General features: G+C 47.1%; 1 protein-coding gene across 1 annotated transcript in view; it reads right to left on the reverse strand.

Annotated features, from left to right (window-relative positions):
* Positions 1-293: 293 nt before the first annotated feature.
* CCNI (cyclin I) overlaps positions 294-17,334 on the reverse strand; it is a 52,586-nt gene continuing 35,545 nt past the window's right edge. Inside the window, exons 3-7 of the mRNA XM_034772753.1 lie at positions 11,462-11,596; positions 5,503-5,577; positions 5,194-5,334; positions 3,529-3,759; positions 294-1,973 (exon numbers count right to left, since the gene is read on the reverse strand). Coding sequence (XP_034628644.1) covers positions 1,515-1,973; positions 3,529-3,759; positions 5,194-5,334; positions 5,503-5,577; positions 11,462-11,596 — 1,041 coding nt within the window. The 3' untranslated portion in view covers positions 294-1,514. The remainder of the gene's footprint in view (positions 1,974-3,528; positions 3,760-5,193; positions 5,335-5,502; positions 5,578-11,461; positions 11,597-17,334) is intronic.

Below are 17,334 nucleotides of genomic sequence, written 5' to 3' on the forward strand. Positions count from 1 at the left end.
GAAGGAGTAACCAGAGAGGGATGGTCTGAGCAGTAAAGATGAAGGAGGAATGGATGAAATAAAATCCAGGTGGCCTGTGGCTGCAGTTAGCATCCTGGATCCTTGGCAGCTCTGGAAAAAAAAAAAAAAAATCACGACTATAGTGTATTAAAACCTACTCTTCCTTTTCTCTCGGGTGCCCTGCTTGGAAGAGTCCACCTGGCAGTGGCTTGTCAGCATTGCTGCAGCCCCAGCGTAACCCTCACCTTTGCCCAGTGCAAAAAGCAAAAGCAAAAAAAAACACAACTCACAAATTAAAGGACAACTTTTTTTTTTATTGCTACCAGAAGGCTTCCATCAGTACAATGGCTCTGAACACCATATCTTCCTCAGGGCTGCAGAGAGAGCTAAAGATTCAGGACAGGTCATTCTGAGGAACAGGGATTAAACATTTAAAAAGGACAAGCTTTTAAAGGGTTTTTTTTTGTTTTTTTAAACTTTGGGTTAAAAGTTACATAAACACAAACCTTGGGGTATTTTGTGGCTTATAATTACACACGTTCCAAAACTCAGAATCACAGAACCGTCCCAGCACCTAAATGAGCAGCATTGATCTCATGCTAAAATTTACAAACATATCAAAATCAATTGCAGACTTTACGGTTTGCATTTGACGCACGCATTAATTAAATCTTGTGTGAGCATCTACAACAGAGCCAATTGACTGCAAAAATCTGTGTGTGGATGTGAAAAAATAATATTTGAGTCAAATTGGCCTAATCATTTGACTGATTGCTTTCACTTTTTAAAATCAAAACCACAATCACTTAGTTTCTAATCACAATGACTTCTTATTTGTGTAAGACACTAAACACAGTCTCCCTACTGCTTTTCTATAGCATGTTCACACTGCTTTGGCTTTTTAAATGTGGGGCAGTTTGCAAATGCCGTAAGATTGTTTTTCCAAATCTTTTATTTAAAGCCAGTTTGAAATATTCTTACATTAAAACACCAAAGCGGCTAATGAAATAAAGAAGGATTTTTGGTTGTTATGGGGAAAAAAGATATCTGTGGTGAAGGGCAGAGTATAGAGAATCACACAAAAGACTTGCAGAGTGTTAAAGGAAGAGGAAATCGGAACAGAAAGACACGGGATGGCTGGAAAACCTGGAACAATTTTGCACAATGTGAGCTCTTGGACACGGAAGACGGATGATAATACACAGTAGCAGAAAAACAGGGGAACCAATGACACTAGAAAGAAAAAATTTTTTTTGCTACTTTTTTTGTTTGTTTTTTGGGTCTTTTGTAGATTTTTTATACTTTTTTGTGTTTTTAAGTGCTTAAATAATAATTGGACTATAATTAGCCACATGGGGGAGAAAAGGGGAATCTTCAAAAAAGGTTTTCTTGGCTCTCTTCAGTTCAGCCTAATGAGATACAGCTTCTTTCCCAGCCCACTCCCACAAACATCATAGCCTGATTTTGCATGGTTTAAAAAGTTGCTTTCCTCTGAACGCTTGCGCAGGCAGTAGCTACATAACAGAGACCGGCTGTAAAGGTGGGCAAGGGGAACTGTTCCCCTCTTGCCTCGACACATCGGCGCCACAAACAGACCCCACATTTTCTAGCGCCGCCACCTCTGGAGCACTGTCTTCATTGTAGAGCCGCTTGATTCCATCGTAGAAGTCATCCACCTCCATCTCTTCCACTTTGCGCTTGGCGGAGGCTTGCTTGCAGCCGGTGGGAGCTGGCAGACACTGGTAGAACCCGGCTGTACCTTTGATTGGCACTTCTGGTCGGCTGTTGTCCTTGGAGAATTCTGGCCCTGGGACAGAGGAGGGGTTGAATCTGAACGCTCCTCTGTTACAGGTCACCAGGGTACGCTTGAGGGGACTGTAGACATATACAGAATTGGGCGGCAGAGCAGACTGCAGAGTGGAAAGGTGACGGGCCACAAGCTCCCGACAGTGGATCAGCTGGGAGCTGTCCATCTAGATTGGAGAAACAGACACGGGCATTGCAAAACAAGGTGAGTCACTGCAATTCTGGCTCTCTACACGTCCATCGTCCACATACCTAGCTGCTGCTTGTTTACGTGCTGAAGTGATCAGTTGGAGGCGGGATTATTCTGTTTAAAGGCCAAGATTTTTCAAGATGGCCCAAGAGATTTGGACACCTGGTTCCCATTACAATGAATGGGAATTGGGTGTCCAAATCCCCTAAGTGGCTTTGCAAATGTCATCCAAAATGTTTATCAAAGGCCTGTGTGTTCCTACCTCTTACATATCGGTCTGTATGCAGCAGAAAAAAATTAACCCTTCCACAAAGCCTTCCTAGTTAGGAGACTTAACGTATTTAAGTGTGCTATAACCACTTCCATCTCTGGCGTATCAAGGGAATATTTTATACCTTCCCTTGCTACACTGGCGGGGGAGGGAGGGAGGGGGGATGGCTGGGAGGAGAAAAGAATGATCGCATCTTTCTGGTTAGTTTTAACCCCTTGTGGCCAGGCCAGTTGGGCCTTCCCTGCAGTAAACCATTTTGATTTGTACATTAGCTCATGCATTAGGCTCCCTCTATCAAGAAGTGAACATATTAATCACCAAACAATGCCAAATATTTGCAGAGATGTCTTAATGTCAGGCTGTCCCCTGAGCATCTTTGCAAAACATAGAAACTCCCCCCTCCCCCCCAAAAAAGAGAGAAAACAAAAAATCTCAACCACAAAACCTCAGAGGCTGGGAATCTGACAGCTCTTGAGGCCTTATCCACACCCCCGTACTCACAGAAAAAAAGTGCTGTTTTCAATCCTATTTCAGATACAGATCCAGAGATTAGCTCCACTGAAGTTGACACAGTTACAACCAGCTAAAGATCGGTGCCATAAAGTCAGATCAACCAAAGTCTAGGCTTATTTCCACTTTCTAATCTGGGGGCTCAATTCTACTCTCATGCCCATTTGACACTATGGGGGAGATCCTCTGACTTATACCAGCAAGAGAACAATCAGCCCCAGTCTGTCTCTATGCCATGCAAATATATCATTAAAGGTACATGCATCTTCTTGTAACTTGCCTATGACTTGACTCCGCTTTTATTGGATGGGTGTGTTACACTGACTGCAGCAACAACTACTATACTGGTGTCAAAGATTTCCTGGAGCCTAGGGACACAAATCAACTTGAATGAACAAGAAGTAGGTCTATGTTCATCTTCAGTAAGGTGGGAAGAGATGGTGTGCAAGAGACATGAAGGGGGAGGAAAAACCGCCTGTCCTGCTGAATTTCAATCTATTCAGCTCTCTCCATTAGCTTGATGATTCACTTCCTGGCCTATGGCTAACCCAAGTGATTATCTCTCAATTGCCTACTGCCAGAGTAATGGTCACAAGACGAGAGAGGTTTCATAACCACTGATGGCTGTTTAGTGCAGACCATCAGCTTCTCCTCCTCCTCCTTTCAGTGGCTGTCCCGGAAACACGGGACCCTTCTCCTACCCAGAATGCCAGTTAGCCGGGATGTCTGGAAGACTCTGCCCGGCCCTCACCTGTGCTTTCTGGAGCAGTTCAAAGATGAGCGCGAGCCAATCAGGAATCAGCTTCTCCAGTTCCAGACTGATGATGGCCAGTGCCAGCATGGACCCCTTGAACTGCAGCAGCTGGTAACAGGCCATGCAGTGCAGTAACTGCTTGGTGAGAACAGCCACATGCTGAGATGGGTTCATCTTGGGCAGGACTGTCAGTAACTGAGGCCTGGTTGACACAGCAACTGCATGGAACTGAGGAAAAAGAGAAGCAAACCAGTCGGTCTGTTACTGACAGAGTTTAACACACTGCTTCATAAGCATATGCAATGGCATCCGGAAGCCATTTGTTCCTGTGCCTTTGAAATAACATAGCCCACTTGAACCTCCAACAGCACACACGGAGTGAGATTTTCTCCCCCACCCCCCAAGGATCTCCCATCCCATGCTCTGCTTCACCCCAGCCAGGCACTGTCCCCCACGGCAGACAGCTCTGGGAGGGGTGGGAAGCCTCATGCTGGGTTAAGATGGGTCTAGGGGATGCACACTGTCCCCTCATTGGCCCTTCGGAGATACCCCAGGAAAGGTGACACAGCCAGGGGAGTCCTGTCCATGGTGGGGACTGCCTTGTAAGGGGTGGGGGAGCAGGGTCCCAGGGCAGCTGTGGCCAGGAGAAGTCCTGGATAGAGCAGTTCTATCGGCGTAGTGCTGCCAGGGAGGGCACGGAGCCCCTGTATGGATGGTCCTGTCCTCTTCCTGAACTGCAGACTCAATGGTTCAACTGGACATGGACAAACAGGGTTCTCCCCTGGGATGAAACCATTGAGGAGAGACAAAGTTTTCTTTGCCACTGTCCCCCTGCCATGGGTTTCACCACACGAAAGGGCTTTCTGGCCCCAGTTTTTAACCCATAAACAAAAACCTGGGTCAGTTAAGGACACATTGAAGCACATTTCACATCCACTGATGATGTCTTCCCTCCCTCCCCCACCCCACTCCTTAATTCCTTTGTGTTCTATTGTCGTCTTGCTTTGATCCTGGAGCAGATATACTGGCAATTAACATTTAGGGCCAAGATTTTCAAGAGGGACTAAAGGTTTTGGGTGCAAGTTTTGGGTGCTCAACTTGAGACATAGGGGCAGAACTGGAAGGGACCCTCTGTGTCACAAAGTCCAGTCTTGGGCCACCACAGGCAAACCCATCAGATAATCCTGTTCATAAACCTATCAAGCTCCATCTTAAAACTAGTTGGAGGTTGTTTGCCCCCACTACTCCTTTTGGAAGGCTCTTCCAGGAACACACACTTCTGATGGTTAGAAACTTTCTAATTTCCAGCCTGAATTTATACATGGCCAGTTTATATCTTAAGGGGGCCTGATTTTCAGACGACACAAGCTCAGCATATTCTGAAAATCAGGCACCTTTAAGGTGTCTAAAGTTGGTCCCCAAAAATCACTAGTCACGTTTGAAAGTCTTTGCCTAGATTTTTGTTTAGGCCATGTCTATGAACATGTGGCCAAATCCTAGAATCCTTACCCTACACCAGCAGTAGGGATTTTTGCCCAAGTAAAATCTGAGTAAGTCCCTCAAGATTTGGCACATACTCACATTAATGCCAATGACATGGGGCGGGGGGGGGGGGAAACCAAGGACGAGCACTGGAAAGAATGTAAGTAGTAACATATTTACAATATGAAGGAAATCCAGTGGCGTAGCCATGTGAAGATCCCAGTGCAGTTTATCCAGAATAATCTTCTCCATCCTGCGAATTTCAGCTGGGGAACAGCCACAAAAACTGTCTCTGGCCAACACCTTCAGTACTGGGATCCTCTGCCGAAACAGACGTTAAAAAACAAAAGAAAAGCAAGAACAATAGTCAGTCAGAAAAGCCGTTTCTTTCCTGTCCTGGCAAGTGGCAACCCCCCTGCTCAAGCGACCAAAGAATTAGAGGAGCATATCATTTAAAGTAGCTGCTAGGCCTTTAGAGAAAAATATTACCTCATCTTCCTCAATGGTCTTGGCAGCAAGGAAGAAGCAGCTGATCGCAATACAATTCAAGTACTTTGGACGGGCCTAGGAAACAGAAAAAAGTCGCAGCGTGAGTACAATGCAGAACCTGATTTGTGACCATTTGGCTCTAACTCCCTTACCCTGTGATCTCAGGATGCCAAAACAATGCGGACGGGATCAATGGGCTGCCCTCCAACTACACTGCTCCTATTGTGAGCCGCGGAAAGGAAAAATCCATACTCCATTACATGAGGCAGGAGAGAAGTCAGTCAGCCCCAGCGTCCTAATTGGCATCCAGTGATGCGCATCGCTGGAGAGGAACAGGAGCTTGTTTTTAGTGGGAGCAGTGGTACTTGGAAGGAGAAAAACAGAAGGTTGGATCCTCCGTTGGCATAACTCAGCACAGCTCCACCTACTTCAATGGAGTCAGGCCGATTTCCACCAGCTGCGGATCAGGCCCAGAGAACAACATGGGTTAGATGTGAAGCAAGGGAGAAGATAGAGCGGACGTGCTGACGTTGTATCTAGTCAGAAATAAACACCAAGGAGAATTATGTTTTATGGCAGCAGCTCTCAAACGATGGTAGCTGAGCCCTTTCTGGTGAAATATTTTGGAGTCAGCAAACAGTGGAGCGCAGGGAGAGGAGGGGACTAGGAGAGACCAAATAGCAAGTGTGAAAAATCAGGACAGGGAGGGTTAATAGATGCTTATATAAGACAAAGCCCCGAATATTGAGATGGTCCCCAATAATATCGGGACATCTGGTCACCCTAAGAGAACCTCTCTTGCAGAGTGACAACAATGAAGAACCCTTGTTATGGGCCCCAATTCTGCAAAAGCACTTAAGCATGTACTTAACTTCGGGCACATAGGTAGTCAATTGAAATCAACAGAACTCATGGGTGTGCCTGAAGTTAAGCACGTGCTTAAGAGTTTTGCTGAATCGGAACCTTAGTGGTTATATTAATGTGATTCAGGACTTTGTTTCCCATGCCAGCGAAGCGGGAGGGCGAGAAAGGAAGATGCATCCCTCGATTCTGTACGCACAGCGTACAGTATTCAGCCCTGTGAAAACCAGGAGCAATGTCTAATATCTAGGACAGCATGCTGTGCACAAACTGAGCAGCGCTGTTATGTCCTCCCCCCCGCCACTCCCAAACAGCTAGCTGACAATTTATCTCACGCTGTCGCTATTGACAAAAATTTAAATGCCCTGGTGGAACATGGAACTGAAAGAATCCGCCGGGCACGGGAGAGAGAGAAATAAGTAAAAGCCCTGCAAAGAACACAAAATCCATTTTTAACCTAGAGCACTTCCGTGATTAATTCCAGGCGGATTAATTCCAGCAGCCAGAATGGAGCTACAGGGCAGTTTCAAGGCCCGATCCTGCAATCCACACTCACACAACTAGGTCCCTAAACAGTCAACATGACTCCTCCCAGCAGGGAGCGAGGGGGAAGGGATGCAGGATCAAGGACAAACATAGCCTCTAACAGGTTCCTGTGACACAAAAGGAATCAGTGATCCCCAGGGACTTTGGCTTCTAATGGCGAGGCACCAGGAGGTTTGAATTAAACAGCTGTATAAAATAGCTGTTTCAACGTGTCCAGGTACTGCTGACAGTGAGGAGAACAATGTCCTTGAGGGGGAATCTGTGGTTTGTTCTACATGCCCACACAAGGAAATAAGGCAGGGCGGGGTGGAATTACCCACACCACAGGTGACAGTGCAGGAGGAAGCAGCAGCCTCCACAGGCCCACAAGTGGGGGAGGCTTGATTCAGCCCCTCTCCCACACAGCACAGCTCAGCCGGCACAGAGGGGGACGTAATCTGCACAAGGTAAAGGGCTGGCACCAACCATTTTCCCTTGGTGCAAGTGCGGAAAAACTAGACAGCAGAGAGGCTTCTCGAGTTCCCTGGTCTGCTCCAGTTAGGGCCCTGGGTAACGCCCCATGAGAGGTCTCAGTGAGTAACCCCTAAATCCACAGCATCCTTCCACACACTGTACAGCACCTACTGTCACCTGACACGGCTTGAGTCGGTGACACTAGTAAACGCAGCCAGGACGGAGATCAAAATCTATTCATTTCTACTACAAACCTAGGTCCCTTTCATGGTAGACAGGCAAATCCTTTCCAATTAATATTAACTTACTAAACTGCAGAGAAGAACCTAAAGTCTTTACCCCACATCAGTCAGCCAGTTCTGTAAGAGACCAACAGCTAATCTCCTGGGAGACCTTCTTAACAACTGCCATCTTCAATAGGAAACTGGGTTCTACTAGAGAGCCACTGCAAGACCTTGGACAAATCACGTAGGGCCATGGACTTCAACGGGCTTTGGATCAGGCCGACAATCAATTCACGCCTCAGTTTCCCCCATCTATACAATAGGGACAATATTTCCTTGCATTACAGGGGTGTGGCAAGGCTTAGTTAAAGTTGTGAAGTGCTTTGACATCTCTGGATGGAAGGGGCTGGAGAAGGGTGCAATGGAGCAAGAGGAAAGTATTGGGGATTTGTGAGAAACAGTACATTTTATTTAGTAGGGCGAAGGCAGATCCCTGCATGCAGAGAATGGAAAATGAGCTGTTGAAGACAGCTTGTAGGAGAGTTTCAATGTGTACTGAAAAATTCCCCCATAAAATATTGCATTATTTTAGCAGAAATTGTCTCCTGCTCACCCCTCCTGCCCCTGACATCATCGGGGCTCTAAACTAAAACAGATCAGAGTCCCTTTGTGAGACAGTATTAAAATACTCCCACACCACCCCCTCTGTGCTCCCTGTTTATTGGCAACTGCCACACAGTTAAACCAAGACTGTAATTATGTTGAGGATTAATTATTTAGTGCAGTGATCTACAGCAAAAGCCACTGCTGGTATGTGAATGAACCAGAGCATGGCTGGGCAACAGGACGGGGCGTAGAACAGTCTGAACTATTTCAAGGCCCATTCGAGTTCAAGAGAAGCTATTCTCTGTCTCAGTATAAAAATCCCAGGCAGTGGCTAAAATTCTCCTTTCACACTTCTGTACATCGGGAGTAACTCCAAGTCAATGGAGTTACCCTGTTGTAAATCCGGTTTAAATGCAGGGAGAATAGGCCCTGTTTATTTGCAGTAGGGAGGGGAAAAGGACATGTTTAAATGATCAGTGCTATACCTGGGGTGGGGAGACCATGTTAACTGAAAATCCGCCCCAAACTGCTTTCAGTGTTTTCTATTGTCACCACTCCTTGGCGTACAGGATGGAGTTTCTTTTAGTCCTGGTCTATGCCGCTTCATTTCACAGCAGCCTCTACAGAGCAGTCAAAGGCTTTGACTGCTACAGAAATACTGAAACCACAATATTTTCCTAAGGGCATTAGCTATTTAGGGGTTTCAATAATGCATTTTCTATCTGTTCAACATGTGACCCAGTCACTGAGATGTCAAAACGGTTAGGTCAGGATTTCTTTAAAAACAAAAAACTTTTCAGTGTCTCGCAGTTTAAGCACTATCAATATTTCACCATATAAAAGACGTAGAGTATGTCCACACAGCCGACTGCCGCTGTGTAGTCGCGGCTCCGGCACTGGGAGAGAGCTCTCCAGAAGTCAACGTGTGGAACTCCTTACCTGAGGAGGTTGTGAAGGCTAGGACTATAATAGCGTTTAAAAGAGAATTGGATAAATTCATGGTGGTTAAGTCCATTAATGGCTATTAGCCAGGATGGGTAAGGAATGGTGTCCCTAGCCTCTGTCTGTCAGAGGGTGGAGATGGATGGCAGGAGAGAGATCACTTGATCATTGCCTGTTAGGTTCACTCCCTCTGGGGCACCTGGCATTGGCCACTTTCGGTAGACAAGATACTGGGCTAGATGGACTTTTGGTCTGACCCGGTACGGACGTTCTTATGTTCTAATAAAACCACCTCCGTGAGGGGAATAGCACCCCGCACTGAAGCACTGTCTACACTGCCACTTTACAGCGCTGAAACTTGCAGCGCTCAGGGGGGTGTTTTTTCACACACTCCGAGCGAAGAAAGTTTCAGCGCTGTAAGAGGCAGTGTAGACAAGGCCTTACTGGAAGATCCAATTTGTACTTTAGTGAGACAAACTATGTTAATGATGTAACCATGGGGGTAAAAATTTAAACTCCTCCACATATATTGCTGACCTCTATTTTAGCAATGTTTGTAATGGGATTAAAAACTCAAGCAGAGGAGACTGCCCATTTACTGAGAACCAAGCTTAACAGAGCAAACAGAATAAAGGATTATATTAGTCAAAGGCAAGACTGCCAGTTTCTAGAACTCAAGGCCGGGGGACATGTTTCTCCACTGCTCTGCACCTCGTGCAGAGCACTACCATTTCGATTCAGTGGCATTTTCGAACCGCTTTGCATTTACTCTGCAAGCTGTAAGTGATTGCACCGGGGTTGGGCAGGACAGCACAGACTCGGGGGCCATGAGTCATGGTACCATGTATGCCCCAAAGGCTGGTTTTTAAAATATTTTAATCAGTTTTGTGGAATTTTATTTCTTAAACCACTGCGTTCACTGTACTCTTATAGGCACACTCACAGCTCCACTCCAATAGACAATACGGCAGGCCTCTTTGGCCTGCCACTCCTCCCTTTATGGCCTTCACCGAGAAGCTCCTGAATTTATTATTATTATTATTTATTTATTATTTATATTACTGCAGCACCCTTGTAGCCCTAATTGTAGGCCAGGACCCCACTGTATTAGGTGCCGTCTTTTGCCCTACCATCTGCATAGAGCCCTCCCTCCCAAACCTACCCCTTGATGCTCGGCCCATTGACATCAATCAGGCTCCTGGCGGTGAAGGTCTCCACACTTCCCTCCCTGTGTCACCCTGCTCCTGAAGCCCTTTCCGCCATACTGCTTTCTTTCCCCGCCTTCCCAAACATTCTTCTACCACCTCACACTCCAGGAATTACGCTGGGGCAGTTCTCTGGCCTGTCTTGAACAGGAGGTCAGGCTAAACCATCACAATGCAGCCTCAATCTATGAATCTGTTCCCTGTCATGCTTCTGGCTAATCCACGGCCATCCCACTACTCCTATGTCCCTAGCCCCTGGGCAACTGCAATGCCAGGTGATGCAAACCATACAAACTCAGACCTACCCAATGTCAGAGTTAAATATTATAGAAACACAGACCCTCCGTGTCATTCCATAGGACATACGAGTATGGCAAGGGCTTACCACGAAGGCTGTTGCATTTCAGAATCTATTTAGTTTAATGAGCTTTTTTGTATATTTTAAACCAGAGGATGCATTCCGATTTCTACTTCGATCCTTCCCACCCCTCTTCGGAGAAAATATCTGCATACAGCTTGGAAGACAAATGCCTAGGTGAGGCTAACTCAACATTCAAACAAGGTTAACAGAGACAGCATGAACATGGATAGCTTCTAGAGAGTGGAGCGATTATCTCCTCTCTTTGGTTAAACCGATGAGCTGCAGCACGTCAATGGAAGCTGGCAAAAAAGGGAAGAGAGCAGGTATTCCTGACACGGATACGCCAGATTCTCAGCTGAGGTAAGCTGGCATGTCTCCACTGCAGTCAATGCAACTATGCTGATTTACATCAGGTGAATATCTGGCCCATTAACTAAAAAATGAAACTGGTGCAGAAAGCCATCTACTATTCGTATTACTGTAGCACCTAGGTGCCCTAGTTGGAGATCAGGCCCATTGTGCTCTCATGATAATAGGGGGTTTCCACAGACCCAGCTGCACAGTTAGAAAAGGATATACTGAAGACACTAATCTCATTCAGCATCTGAAATCGAAGGCATCATGCAGTGTGTAAACCGGAAGTACGCTCTCTCATACAATGAGCCTGCTTGGATTTGGCCCAGCAGCAAGGAGTGTCACTTTGAAAGCCATGAGCTGGTGGTATAAATCCACTGGAAGATACAGATCCTGAAATGACTTACCTTTACTGTGGCTAAAAACCGGTCCAAGAGACTGACGGCCAGGGCGAGTGTTTCTGGATAAAGGTGGAACTGGTACTTGAGTTTGGCCAGCCACTGAATCACCTCATCCCGTTGTGCTGGAGAAATGGCTACATCCTGTTGAAGAATAAAAACAAGCTGTACTCACACCCAGAACCTGAAGGCTAAGTGAACAGAGAGAAGGCAAAATATTAACATATGCAGAAACAAAGCCCTATGTGGCTGTTCAAGGGAAGGGGGGACCAAGGGGGTGCTTTTAACATAGCCTGAAGCCACTTTCTATGTCTGCACCTGGGGTTCTTAGTGGTCATATTGACGTCTCCTGACCTGATTTGTGGGTGCGCCCATAGAGTTAGAAGTCTAGCAGGCTGGAGCTGCGGCATGCCCTAGGAGAGACTTTTAGAATGTGGCCCCATAACACTGTTGTCTAAACGAAGGTGTACGAAAATTGACAAGCTCCAATCAGATAGTGTTGTGGCTGAAAAGGCTACGTTAGGTGATGCCAGTCTCATGTTTAACAAAAAATAGTACATACAGAAAAATGCACTATTCAAGTGAAGATGCAAGTCAACAAATATGAACCCTAATCTTTATGGTAACCACAGGCCACATCCTGTAGAGTACTGAGCACTCTCTGCTCTGACTGGAGTCAGTAGGAAGCAAAAGTATTCAGCAACTTGGGGGATCAAGCCCTCGGCCCTTATCCAAGCTGACCTATGAGAGACACCTATGCCTGCAGTGATCCCTTCAACGACAACAGGGGTCCCCCCCGTAAGGAGCTTAGGATTCAGACCTATTTAAGTTCCAAGATAATATTTCCACCACCAACCATAAGCTCTGTACCATCTTGTTTGTGGGGTTTGTGGTTTTAGTGCGTCTAGGGAACAGCCTTTAGTGGCCGATCTAAACAGTAATGCCTCCTCTAGCCTAGTTTAGGCTTAAACAAAGAAAGCCCAAAACAGAACACACACAACCTTCTGTGTGTCATGAAATGTGATTTGGAAGCTCAAGAGACCCACAGTGCAGCTCCCACCGTGAAAGAGAAGACAAAGTGTGCTCCCGTGAAAGTTACTGACGTTCCAGCAACTTGAAGAGAACATAGTCGAAGCCTGATTTTCCAAAAACCTCACGCATCTAAAAAAGGAGGAGGCCATGCCCTCGGATACATATTCATTTCCTATTATCTGCACTGTTTATTATCTGAAATAATTTGATCTCCTCCTTTCCAGGCAGATGACAGATTTTGACTGTTACCAACTAAAAAGAACGATTATTGTTCAGCCTCGTTGGATGTTTCCCAGGACAGCTAGAATAACTATGTAATTCATAGTTGTGTTCTTGTTGCAACAATGGTTCCTTGGGAACGGTCAGATACTCCTGGCCTCATTTTAAAATATGCTCCGCAGAGTTGTCATTCTGCTGTATCCTGTGCTGGAAAGAGGGGTGAATTTTATGATCAAGTTGGTCTTTTCCATCTCTAATTACTAAGACCCTGGTATTTTACATCCTACAGTATCTAAGCAAGCGCAGGATTTGGTAACATGTCAGGTGTAATTATCTCATGGGGGAGGGGCGGGGAGGGAAGATGACTTGGAAGGGCATTTTAGGGCTTAGCAAGTACGTCTCCGCCTTTGAATGAACTTACCAATTACTGAGCTGTGTGGATAAAAAAAACCTATTAAGAGAAATTACTTGCCATCCCTGACCATGTGAATTCTGGAAAACCTGAAATACTCTATGTCTTTTGGCTGCAGGGGTGAAGCACCAACCCCTTGGGCATCGGCCATCTACAGTTCATTGTGTTCATACCGCAAGAGGAGAGCGACCACAGCATTAACCCATAAATCCCTGGTGTTTTCCAGACCACCAGCTAACTGAAGGCATTAGGTAAATATATGGCCACAAGTCTAAGGTATAATAATCCACTCCCGTAATATTTACTCTAAAATACGTTGCCCTAAGCAATATCTGGCAGATGTCCTAAGAATCAATGCAATCTTACTTTATGCCCTACCCACAGCAGGTGTTATAAGGTACATGCATGCTGTTTCTCCGCCCCCCTCCCCACCCCATCCTCAATCTACTTCTCCAAATGCAAACCCGGCAATAGTGGGGCCTGATTTTCAGAGGCACTGAATACCCACAGATCCCAATTGTCTGAGACCCTGAGCCCATTAAGCAAGGGGTCCATGAGGAGGGGTATGAGCACATCTGTGAGGTAGGGAAGCACTCTCATCAACATGAGACAGGTACCAATAGCGCTCAGGAGTGCTAAGCCCCAACCCCAGGGCTCTTCCCTTAGCCCACACGGGCTCTAGGAACCAGCACTCCCACAACGTCGTAACTTCCCTGTGTTTGTCAAGTTTTCTGCACTGTCTGGGTGGGAGTTTCAAAGAGTGACAAATGGAGCTAGACAGCGGATTCCCACTGAAAGTCTGCCTGTGGGGGGGAAAAAACCCTTACAGGGCTGGATCGAACTAGAGCACTCTGCAGCACTCCTGACCTAACCACTGATCAACCGAAAACCGTACGGCACGTGGGTGAGGGAAAAACTCAGCACTCTTAACTTACAAGGTACTGATCCAATTGCCTGCAAGCCTGGCTCCAGTTTTTTCAAAGATATCACTAACAGACAAACAAGCCCAGGCTCAACAAAACGGATTAAGCCACTGGAACTAGGCACGCACACAGTTTTGCTAGCAGCAAACGGGACGAGGGTTTTTTATTTTGTTTTTCAATTCCACATACACTTACTGAACTCGAAAACAGCGCAAAACACATTTCACTGAAGATTTCAACAACCAAATTACCTCTGGCCTCTGCCCAAGAATGGAAACATCAGCCGCAAAAGAGCTTGTTGGCTAAAGTCAGAAGCAACTGAAAATGAGGGTTTATGGCTGAAGTTACACATCAACCTTAACTACAGTAGTCACAGGCACTACCATTAAAACATTCTGTTCTGCTTGTATGCGAAGCCTCATTTCCTCTGCTGCAATATTTACAGTTGGTCTGCCTAATGTTTGGAGGCATGTGGCTGTTCCCACTTCAATTCTGGTGACTGCAACTTGCTGAGCTAGAAGGGAAGCAGCCATCAGGTGTGCTTTTTCAACCATGAAGGTGTCCTTGAGAGCCCTACAGCCCTCAGCGCTGCTGCTAATGTGGTTTCAAAATGTGGAATCGAATGATGGCTGCCAAGGCACTGTGGCAAAAGAGAACTAACAGCTTGCACAAACAAAACACCAGGCTACTCTGAGTTGTTGTGGGCTGCTTTCCTTTTCAGCAGAAGACCGAAGGAGAAAGGAGAAAAACAATTAAAAAATAAAATAAAAACAAACACCCACCACTGATGCAATAACTAATGGAGAGATCTGTTCTACTAAACAACAAGACCATCGAAAGGGATTAATGTATCTAATGTAACGCTATCTATTCTATACACCATTTCCTTTTTAAAAAGGGAAGTTAATTTAGTACAGCAAAGAATATATAAGGGACCAGCCTGATTATGCAGCCTCCTGCCTTAGGCCTGCTCTACATGGTTTTTGTACTGATTTAACTATTTCACTTGGGGAGTGGGGGGTGGGGTGATATTTTTACTGAAACAGTTCAATTGATACATACCAATATACTACAAACCACTATATCACATTTATACCAATATCATTGTCGACGCTGGGGTTGTACCGATTTAACTATTCCAGTTTCAAATGGATACAGTTAAGGGGTGCCCAACCTACTGCCCGCGGGCCATATAACGACCGTATTTCATAAAGTCTGCTTCAACACAATATATCAACGGCCGAATCATTTCTGTTTTGTCATGTTTACATCACTGTGTAAATAAACAATACTGTACATAGAAACAACCTATCTAAATACATATGAAATAAGCTGAACTTAAAATATAAATTAATAAAATTTAAAGTCACCTGTATTGAAGTATGCAGTATCTGTTTGGCCAACACAAGTGTAATAAGGGTGAGCACCACTGAACCGAGTGTAGACCAGTCCTTTCGATACCTCCCCAAATGGGCAGTGCACATCATGGGCTGGGGGAGACTGCCTTCCCAAACAGCCCAACATGGCCTGCCCACGCTCTGCCCAGAAGGCCCCCTCCTGCTTGCCCCAGGCAGGCTGGCTGCTCCTTTTCAGGGAAGAGTACTGGGGCTGGGCCCTGGGGCAAGGGCTAGGGCAGCCACGACCGGCCTGCGGAGGCTGGGGCCGCCCAGTGCTGGGGGGGCGGGGTGCTGGGGCCAGGCCGCCCGGGGATGGAGGGGCTGCCAGCGCTGCCTTCCCTGTGCTTCTGGGAGGGGGACTGGGGGCACTGGGGCAAGAGCCTCCCAGCGCTCGGGGGGGGAGGGGGATCCGCTCACTCAGCACTTGGGGGGCTAGCCTCCCTGAGCCGGCGGGTCACCCGCTCCCCATGCCTCCCCACAGGCAGTGGCCAGAATCACCCATAACAGAAGCCAAGTCTTCAGAAGAACTCAGCTCAAATTCAAAACTCAGTTAACCTACCCAGCCCAACAGCTGGGTCAGAACAAGCTGAGCCACCTAGAAGCCAGAACCACGTCTGAGACTCTACCGCAGAAGTAGCTGCAGTGCTGACAGAAAACATGCAACTTGCTTTTAAACTCACGCGTTTTGCCTGAATACTTCCATTCTGCCATCTTTATTTAGGCCCCGATCTTGCAAAAACTTTGCATGAGCTTAACTTTACAATGAACTCAAAAGATCCATTCACTGGGCATAAAGCTAAACACACGTTTAAGTCTTTGCAAGATCTTTGGGGCTGGAAATATTTCTTACTATGTGTATGTATAGCATCTAGCAGAAACAGGGCCCTGATCTCAGTTGAGACCTCTGTAATACAAATAAAACATAATTCAGTTTTTAAAATTAATCTGTCTTTTGGAGAGACAGTAAATTGATTTATTTCTATCTGTAGGGCGACAGGGTGGCTGCCCTCCGAACCTGAGGGTAAAGGGCCTTTCCCTCAGCCTGAGTGGGCGGGGCCAGCCCAAGCTTGCTCCACCCCCTGGAAGGGGAGGGGTGGAACAGGAAGTATAAAGGGCGGGGCCCTTAGCTCAGTTAGGGCAGCACCAGGGAGGGAGGCAGACGCAGACCGTGGGCTGCTCCCTTCAGACCCTGCTGCCACGCCAGGGGAGGCCCTGGGCCAGTGGAGACCTCACCTGGAGGACGGACTGGGGCTGCCAGGACTGCCCGCAGCCGAGTACCCAGAGGAACTGGAGGAGCCAGAGGGGGAGCTGGAGCTGGAGCTGCCAGCCGTCGGGTACCCAGAGGAGCTGGAGGAGCCTGAGGGGGAGCTGGAGCTGCCAGCAGCGGACTACCCCAACGCACCGGCGGGACCAGAGGGATTCGGACGAGCGATCGGGTAGGAAGTAGCCCAGGGACAGAGCTGCACAGTGGTGAGCCTATATTGCGGAAAGACCCCGCCGATCCAGTGGCAGGACCCTCGTCCTGCCGCTGTCAGGGCCCTGGGCTGGAACGCAGTGGTGTAGGGTGGGCCTGCGTTCCCCTACCCGGCCGAGCCACGCCGGGACCTTTGCCGGCGCTCCCCTGCCCAAGGGGCGCGCTACTGACTCTGGCTGGCGGCCGCCCCGCCGCTAATTCCCCGTGGATGGAGGCGTGACCCAAGTCGGCCAGTGACCTCGTAGCTCCCCACCACCCCCTAGCGGGGAGGTGGGCCGACACAGATCACACTATCACATTAGATCATTTTAGCAAGCGCCATTATGCTGTATGGGTGAAATCCTGGCCTCACTGAAATCAATAGAAAAACTCCCATTGACTTCAGATGGGGTCAAAATTTTACTCACTCTGGAAATGCCAGTTGT

Source organism: Trachemys scripta, chromosome 5 (assembly GCF_013100865.1).
Source record: "Trachemys scripta elegans isolate TJP31775 chromosome 5, CAS_Tse_1.0, whole genome shotgun sequence".
Classification (NCBI taxonomy): Eukaryota; Metazoa; Chordata; order Testudines; family Emydidae; genus Trachemys; species Trachemys scripta.